Source organism: Morus notabilis, unplaced genomic scaffold (genome assembly GCF_000414095.1).
Source record: "Morus notabilis unplaced genomic scaffold, ASM41409v2 Scaffold711, whole genome shotgun sequence".
Lineage (NCBI taxonomy): Eukaryota > Viridiplantae > Streptophyta > Magnoliopsida > Rosales > Moraceae > Morus > Morus notabilis.
The window spans coordinates 140,236-148,590 of NW_010366097.1; the positions used below are offsets into that span (position 1 = coordinate 140,236).

General features: G+C 35.9%; 2 protein-coding genes across 4 annotated transcripts; one reads left to right on the forward strand and one right to left on the reverse strand.

Annotated features, from left to right (window-relative positions):
- The first annotated feature begins 247 nt into the window (after positions 1–247).
- LOC21391747 lies at positions 248–2,510 on the forward strand. The gene is made up of 2 exons (XM_010109359.2): positions 248–748; positions 1,406–2,510. The coding sequence occupies exons 1-2, from the start codon at positions 407–409 to the stop codon at positions 2,249–2,251; spliced, it is 1,188 nt and encodes a 395-aa protein (XP_010107661.1). The 5' UTR covers positions 248–406; the 3' UTR covers positions 2,252–2,510.
- Positions 2,511–3,059: 549 nt separating this feature from the next.
- LOC21391748 (probable CDP-diacylglycerol--inositol 3-phosphatidyltransferase 2) lies at positions 3,060–6,022 on the reverse strand. 3 transcript variants are annotated; one of them, XM_024173024.1, is made up of 11 exons: positions 5,941–6,022; positions 5,514–5,585; positions 4,937–5,021; positions 4,786–4,835; positions 4,561–4,600; positions 4,395–4,439; positions 4,244–4,309; positions 4,030–4,144; positions 3,897–3,953; positions 3,708–3,806; positions 3,060–3,439 (listed from the first exon to the last, which is right to left on the reverse strand). In XM_024173024.1, the coding sequence occupies exons 2-11, from the start codon at positions 5,578–5,580 to the stop codon at positions 3,380–3,382; spliced, it is 684 nt and encodes a 227-aa protein (XP_024028792.1). In that variant the 5' UTR covers positions 5,581–5,585; positions 5,941–6,022; the 3' UTR covers positions 3,060–3,379. The 3 variants fall into 3 exon arrangements, with proteins under 3 accessions (XP_024028792.1, XP_024028793.1, XP_024028794.1); XM_024173025.1 differs by lacking the exon at positions 5,941–6,022 and adding an exon at positions 5,815–5,891; XM_024173026.1 differs by lacking the exon at positions 5,941–6,022 and adding an exon at positions 5,808–5,870.
- Positions 6,023–8,355: the final 2,333 nt, after the last annotated feature.

Genomic DNA, 8,355 nt, shown 5'->3' on the forward strand with positions numbered 1-8,355 from the left:
TCAAAATAAGGCTCTATTTATTTCATAAATTTAAGTTTAAAATTCAAATTTTATTATAATAAAATTTTTTTAAAAATATTTATATTTAATTTTAAATTAACAGGAACTTTAAAACATTTCTCCACAAAAAAAAATCCCATTATTAGCATACCAAATATACGAAATAAATTACCTGCCCTTCCCATGTATAAAATAAATAAATAAATAAATAATTGCCTTAAAAATACAAAAAGAAAAAGGACAGACACAAAGAAAATGTTCAATTTTCTGTTGAACTTCTGAGCGACACTTTATCTTCAACAACCCCTCTTCCTTTCTCTCTTTCTCTCTCTCTCCTCTTCTCTCTCTCTCTGCAAAGTCTTTTACCTCTTACAGAGACGGAGACACACAGAAAGGGAAGGAAGCCATGGAAAGGCTTCTCTCCTCTTCATCTCCAACCCCTTCTTTGAAGTTCCATCTCAAGCCTTCGCCTTTCCTTCCTCGACTCGCCCGCTTCGACTCAGCCAAGCTCAATTTTCTGCCCTCCCTTCGCCCCGAGTTCAGGCGGGTCAACTCGCTCTCCTGCAAATATGAGAACTCATCTCAGCCTTCTTCTTCTTCTTTTCGGAGTTCTTTTTCGTCGTCATTACCAACGCCGTCGAACTCTTCGCCGACTCTGTATTCTTCCTCGGCTGCGTCTTCGTATGGATCGGCGCAAGAACCCCAGTCTCCCAAACAGATCTCAATTGGGGCTTCTGCGAAAAGCAAGGTGATTGTTTGCTCAATTTTTTGTTTTCTTCAAGAAAAATTCTGTTTTTGTCCAAATCTTGTGTGGTTTCTTGTTCCTGGTTTTCGTTATCTTGATGCAATTTCCATGGGAAAATGGGAGTTTCAGACAATTGGGTTTAGGTCTCAATAGATTGTTTGGTTGCTGAGAATTCGTGGAGAAAGAAACCGAAGAATTGATCTCATTTGAGTTTGTTATTTGGAACTTAAGCTCTATGTTGCCCTATTTAGCACAATGATTGAAAAAAAAAAAAAATGATCCCAATCTGGCCTTCGAATTTTGATTCATTTTGTAAATCTCTTGACGAGTTAGTTATAGGAAAATATAGAAACATAACATCGAGGAACTTTCTTGAAGTGTGTTTGACCACTTCACTTTTTAGTTGTTAATTGGTGAATATGTTTGTGAAAAATAAAAAATAAAAAATTAGATGTAATTTTACTTAATCGTGCTAACTGGATGATGAACCTTAATGCAAAACATATGCTTTCGAGTTGATAAGGTGACTAATCAAACGATGAAATTTTCATGACAAGGCGTTCACTTTCTGATGTTAGTATCAACTTTCAATATGATCATCATTATGGCTCCATATTAGTACTGAGGGCTAACAAGTTTCCATATTGCAAACATTTTCAGGCCATTACTGCTGGGAGATACATTATGCTTTCCGCTCTCGCTATGATCTTACTCCAACCAATCTTTGCACCGGCAGCTTTTGCAAGTTTTCAAACCACAGCGAAGACAGGTGCCCCTGCTGCTGCAGCGGCCGTTGGGGGAAGACTGCTCCGTACTGAACTACTAAGTAGCGCATGGACTGGTTTCTTTGCTGGTTGTTTACACACATTATCAGGGCCTGACCATCTTGCTGCTTTGGCTCCGCTCTCAATTGGACGTTCCCGCATGGAAAGTGCAGCTGTTGGAGCCCTTTGGGGATGTGGACACGATGCTGGTCAGGTTATATTCGGCTTAGTATTTCTTCTACTGAAGGATCGGCTTCACATTGAAGTTATCCGAACTTGGGGTACTAGAGTAGTTGGCCTTACACTTCTTGTTATTGGTGCTATGGGCATTAGGGAAGCTTCAGAAATCCCCACCCCGTGTGTTGCCTTGGAGAGCGGTGAGTGTGATGTTAGCGTTTATGAAACACTTGAGACCCCCACACTTGGGAAGAAGAAGAAGATTGGTTTTGCTACTTTTGCCACCGGAATCGTTCATGGGCTTCAACCTGATGCACTGATGATAATCTTGCCTGCTCTTGCTTTACCTTCTCGCTGGGCTGGTGCTGCATTTCTTTTTATGTTTCTAGTTGGGACTGTAATTGCAATGGGAAGCTACACGGTATTCATAGGCTCATGTAGTGAAGCATTAAAGGATAGGGTGCCTAGAATTACCGAGAAACTGACTTGGGCGTCTTCCCTTGTGGCAATTGCCCTCGGATCCGCCATCATCATCAGCCAGTTCCTTGGGTATAGCTTGTATTGATTTTTCTGACTTTGTTTCAAGATTCATATTTTGCAAAAGCTTCTACGGGAGAGTTAGAAAAAGTGTCTTAAAAGAGGACATTTCAAATTGTTTACAGCAAAAACTTCATCAGATGAACATGTTTTCTCTGTGAGAGAAATTCACGTTTGCTATCTTGTCTTGCCTTTAAGAGCGTACTAGTTGTAATATATAGAGAAAACCTTCTGCATCTGTAATTCTTTTATGGTTGAGACCGGATTGGCTTATCGCTTTTGCTTTACGTCATTTGTTTCTTTTAGTCTTGTATTGTTACGAATGGTGCAATTAACCTTTTACCCAAACAAAATTGTCTTATTTTGTTGCCCATGTTGTGGTTTGAACTTGTCTCTGGACGACCTTACAAGCATGAGTTTAAGCGAGTCATATTATGCAGTATCAATAATATGATATTCTACAGCAAGAAATTAAGCTAGAAAAAGAATGAGATTCTACAGCAAAGAATGAAAAATAAATAATAAATAACAAACACACTAACGACAGAACTCTGTTTTGAACTGCCGCATTTGAATTAAATTCTGTCAATTGTGAATATTTTGAAATCGTACCATAGAAAACTTGAAAAAACAAACACCTCCAATGTAACTCCTGTGTTCAAAGTTGACACGAATGTCAAATTTCATCTTCGCCAGTTTAGGCCACCATATTTTTCTGTGATTCTAGCCAATACATGATGCACAATCATGGCACTACAAATCATGGTATCAAGAGTACACGTCCTAGTAACAATCGTCGCCATAGCATGAAAGGTGTTTCACAAATTATAGAAATCAAGTTAAAAACAATGATGCAAAATCTTCTGATATATAAACATTTCACGTCATCAGCATACAAATCTCAATTAGGCAAATAGAAACGAGGCTATGTGGATGAACAATATACACTCCCAAAAACGGGGGAGAAAGGGAAATTGAAAATCCAACAAAGACTAAACATGTCATGGAAGTATTGATGAATTTTTTTTTCTCTGCAGTTATATCACTAAACGCAAACCCATCTACAATGTTAACATGAAAATTTGAGTGGGAACAAGCGAGCAACAGAGGATGAAATAATTAATGCCGCTCGGATTGGGCAACAAATCAGTAAGCGTTAGGGCCTCTGCTTTTTCTCGATGTCATAAAGCACACACACATCTGCCGCTGTCTTCAACTGAATGTCACAACATACCAATTAAGAAAAATTAGTTTATGTAAAATTCCAACATAACAAGCTATCCAAAGAATTCTGCAAAACTTGAGTCAACTGGTGAATAACATAGCATCTCTGACTTTTTATTACCAAATATTGGATCCATAATTCTAATGTGTTGCATACACTTCTATCCATCATTCTTATAACATCCTATGCATGACATGAACTCCCACTCTTAGATATTAGTTATTGCCATTCTAGAAAAAATAAGACTACGAGTAGTTACCTGAATAACATTTACAGCTTGCTTGACCGCCCATCCAAATAAACTTACGACAACTAGACCACCAAGTAGCACATTCTGTTTTGTCGAATTGACTAAAACCTGAAAAAGGAAGCCAGAAACCAAGTTGGTCATTTTTAAATCCTTGGAAAACTTTAGTCGAGAAAACATCAAGAAATTGAGAGAACTTACATCCATCAAATTCTCAGTTTGGTTCTTTGCAAGAAGGAAGAGCAATATATAGAGAACCTGTAAAGCCTAATCAGTCAGATTAAGGGAAACATTGCAGTTAAATAAAATTGCACTACTACAGCAATAGAATTACCTCACAAGCCACGCAACAGTAAGCCATAAACATCCGATTCCCATAATATAGCTTAAAAAGCCAACTAGTGCTGTCTTTTACATCTTTATGACTAACCTTGCCTGACAAGAAAGTACTGCAATTAGAAGTATTAGAAGGTCAGCCAAATAAAAATAAAGAACTCTCGTCAGGGACAAATTTGAACTCCAAAACAAGTGAAAAAATAATTAGTTACCTGTACATCTGTAACCAGTGGCTGGCAATATCTAACGCAAGCAGTGAGAGGAAAGCCAAGCCAGGCCTGCATTGAACAAACAAAAAAATCTTATAAGCTCATTTTATACCTAGAAAGCTTAAATATGAAGGGCATGGAGAGGTAAAATTACCGGTATACTTGGGAGAGGATTACCAATAGACAAGCAGTGCTAATCCTGAGATATAAGAACATAAAGCCACAACCTTAAGTTAAACGGACAAACGTTTGCAACACCAATAGCCAAATTATACGGTAGAGGGAAGAGACAGAGAGAGTTAATGGGATTATAGGATCACCTGTCTGTTATCATGTCCAGAACAGCTCCAAAGGTAGAAACTGAAACAGCAGAAAGAATAAAAATTAATGGTTTCGGCCATCATTTGTTTAACATCAATTACTGTTTGTTGCACACATAATAGATATAAAGCTATTTGGTCCATAAACTCCAAGTACAGATTGGTAAGTCGCATAATTATAGCTGTGAACACACTATCAAACTATACTATAACATAGTTTGATACCTTGATTAAATTTGCGAGCACACCAACCATCGATTCCATCACATACAAAGCTGAGAAAAGTAAATTCAATCATAAACTTCTTCCTATGCAGAGACGCTGAAGAACAAATATAAAACACCAAACTAAAAGCTCTGGAAGAATTAACTCGTACCTGAAGAAATAGAGAACCGAGAAAAGCCTTTTGTTGGAGAAGCATAGAGCAAAGGCAAAACAGTTAATAAGAACCCTCATGTACCCTGTCACCCCATTACTCGTAGAATTGGTCAATAAACTCACAGGAATAACAGCAAGGGTCTACCAGTTACATATCGCGGTTTCAATCAAGGGTCTTTTAGTTTACCAATCTCTTCTAAGGACTGAACTGAATTCTACAAACACGTTCAAGAATAAACTAGTACTTAGAAAGGTAAAAACTTGGGTGTGTTTCATTTCATGGTTGTCTGAAAAAATCACAAAAACTCGACTGTTTCAGAAACTATTTTCATCATAATTCCCAACAAACTAGTCGTTTAAGTAGCTCAGATTAGAGTCATGTGACCCTTACGTATATATTTCACAATCAAGCAAATGGATCCACTCAAAGCTAAAAGCTATTTTTCATTTATTTTCATGTTCATTTCTTTCCATATGATTCCTAAGCATCCAAATTTGGCATTGGTCTTAGTTACAAGTAATTTGCAATATGTACGTAGTATAGGATTAAAAAGGAATTGAAGTTCAATACCCACCAATGATATTTGGAATATAGAGGTACACAGATAGCTTTCTTGGTCTTGGCACTGATCTCCCCGCCATTGAAACTGCATGAAATACATTAAAATTACAAATTCAATTATGTTCTCCACACTCCATATATATTCATTCTTGCCATAACCCACAAAAACCCAAAAGAATTAAATCATAATTTTCATAATTTTCGAAATTGAAAATTCATTCTTTCCGGTTAGTAACGCGTTACACACTCATTTGAGATTAAAAAAAAAAAAAAAAAAAAAGACAGAGAGAGGCTGGGGAAGAGAAACATCGGACTGATTTCAAATCGGCCAACCAAAGCCAGATCTCAACCACGGTTGACGGGACCCGTGATTGCTGGTATGAGAGAGAAGCTAAACTGGAAATTGAAATTGAGAAAGAGAGAGTTAGAGAGAGAGAAACCTTTGCAGCGGAGAGAGAAGGTTCACTTGGACGACGAACAAGCGAGTGTCCTTCACAAAGATGTTATGTTCTTCTTGTGTCGTTTTGGTATGCCCATATTTCTACAGATTTGATTTTCATTTTAATTGGCACAAATAGTCCCTAACATATTTAATAGTTAACAATTTGATTCATATTTTTTTAATTTTAACAAAATTCTCCTTAAATTTTAAGCCCCGTTTATTTCACCGACTCGAATTTAGAATTTGAATTTTGTTACAATAAAAAGTTCTCAGAAATAATCACATCTAACTTTTTTACTACAGTAAAAAATTCTCACATAAAGTCACATCTCAACTCAAATTAAAAATTTAAATCAACAAACTAAACGGACCGTATAATTAACACTTTTTTGTCCGTCTCTATTAACCTCTCACATGACATATAATTAGTCTGAAAAGATTAAATTACCCTGATTTACTCTTCTTCTTTTAATCACAAAATAACAAACCAACTATCAGTTTTTTTTTAATCAAGATTAATAAGGAAAAAAAAAAGGCCTCCTTCACGTCTCACCCCCTCTCTAACCCATTTCACTCTAGATTTAATGCTCAAATCCACGATTCGATCCTTACATTTCTTTTCATTTGAGGTCAGGTTTTTCAGAAACCTTCAAACAGATCTATTTAGAATCTAAAGCAACACTTCAATCCCAAATCATCAAATCAACGAGAAGGGACAGTTATGGGGACGGCTGCGACGTGCTAATTCAATGTGGATCTTTCCCTTTTGCCCTCCTTTTTAATTGGAAAATAATAAAAAATAGACTAATATAAAAAGTTTAAGAAAGTATATAGGTCAATTTTTAATTATAAAAATTAATAGGTCATAATTTGTCAAGTTATGATTCATAATCAGATAAGTTATGAACAAACTTATCAAATTATGGTTCATAACCAGACAAGTTATGGATAAAAACCGTGAATTATGGATAAAAATCGTGAATTATGGATAATAACTTGTCAAGTTATAGTTCATAACCAGACAAGTTATGGACGAAAACAGTAATTTAACCTATTTATTAACTTATGTAAACTGTTGACCTATTAATTTTAATTTATCTCAAATCTTGACATATTTTTTTCTATCTCTCTTTTTAATTTTACTTTTTTGTTAAATTGTTCGGCCCTAAATTCAACCCAATTAATCCCACAATTCAGCCCCAATTTGACAAGTATACACTTCTACTATTATACCACTGCTAAGAATGTCACGTGAGGGTCAGGTGCTAGTTTCTGTGAGAAAATTGACAGAGAAAGGTGTTAATTGCACCTATATTAATAATTTAAAAGTTATTTTGTCAAAATTAAATTGTCACTTATTAAATAAGTCAAAACTATCTGCTAATTATTATAATTTTTTATTTTTGGTACGGGGAGATTTGAAGTTTTCAGAGCATCTAATCTAACAATAATTATAAATAAGAGACAATACAAAGAAGTAAAGAATTATTCTCAAGAAAATAAAAAAGAAGAAGGTAAAGGAAAGCAACGAATGGATTTGATTCCGGCCTTGTTCGTTAAACTCAGACAATGATACCCAAAAAAAAAAAAAAAAAAAAAAAAAAACCCCCATTGAGGAAATAAAAATTACACAAAGAACCCTTGTTTTATATCAATACAACAGTCACGCCTCTTTGATTGAACATAACTACAATTACATCCTCTTGACAGCCGAACCTAAAGAAAATTTTCGTCACAGATCCCTTTTATCACTTGAGTCCCCAAATTTCTAATTGTTAGGCAGCGCTAATTATTCATTGTCCTGATGTGTAATACTCTTGGGTTTTGTAATATTTCCTTTACTTTCTGTTATGCCACTTAGAGCATGGCTATAGGTTCAGTGATTTCTTTGTATTGTATATAAACACTGTACATGAGCTATTACAGATCGAGGCAATATACAATTATTCATATAATTTCTCCTTCAATTATTTCTCTGACTTGGTATCAGAGCCTCCATGGCTAAGGTTGGCGGAGCCTCCACTGAGAATCCTCTCAAACACCTCTTTCTAATGTTTCTACATCAAACCCAGCCCATCCTTCTTCTACACCAACTATACAAATAGTTAACCCAGCAAACCAAATCGGCTCAATTCAGCTAAGTGATGACAATTTTTTGCTATGGAATCAGCAGATCCTTGCTGGGATTAGAGGACTCAGACTTGAAGAATACCTTACAGGAACATCGGTGTGTCCAGCAGAGCTCAGACCAACAATTAAACAGATTGGGGAGGAGAATATAGACCTTTACAAAAAAAAAAATTCAACTACATAGTATAAATAATCGGTTGTCATGTCCTCGTACCTCAGAACAAAATGGAATTGTTAAGCGCAAACATAGGCATATAGTGCTGGTTCCCGATTCGAATTCGGG

Coding starts and splice junctions, on each gene's coding strand:
- LOC21391747 (XM_010109359.2), top strand. CDS start 407: ATGGAAAGGCTTCTCTCCTCTTCATCTCCAACCCCTTCTTTGAAGTTC. Junction 749..1,405: donor GGGCTTCTGCGAAAAGCAAG/GTGATTGTTTGC, acceptor AAACATTTTCAG/GCCATTACTGCTGGGAGATA.
- LOC21391748 (XM_024173024.1), bottom strand. CDS start 5,580: ATGGCGGGGAGATCAGTGCCAAGACCAAGAAAGCTATCTGTGTACCTC. Junction 5,022..5,513: donor CTATATTCCAAATATCATTG/GTGGGTATTGAA, acceptor ATGGGGTGACAG/GGTACATGAGGGTTCTTATT. Junction 4,310..4,394: donor ATCCTCTCCCAAGTATACCG/GTAATTTTACCT, acceptor TGTTCAATGCAG/GCCTGGCTTGGCTTTCCTCT.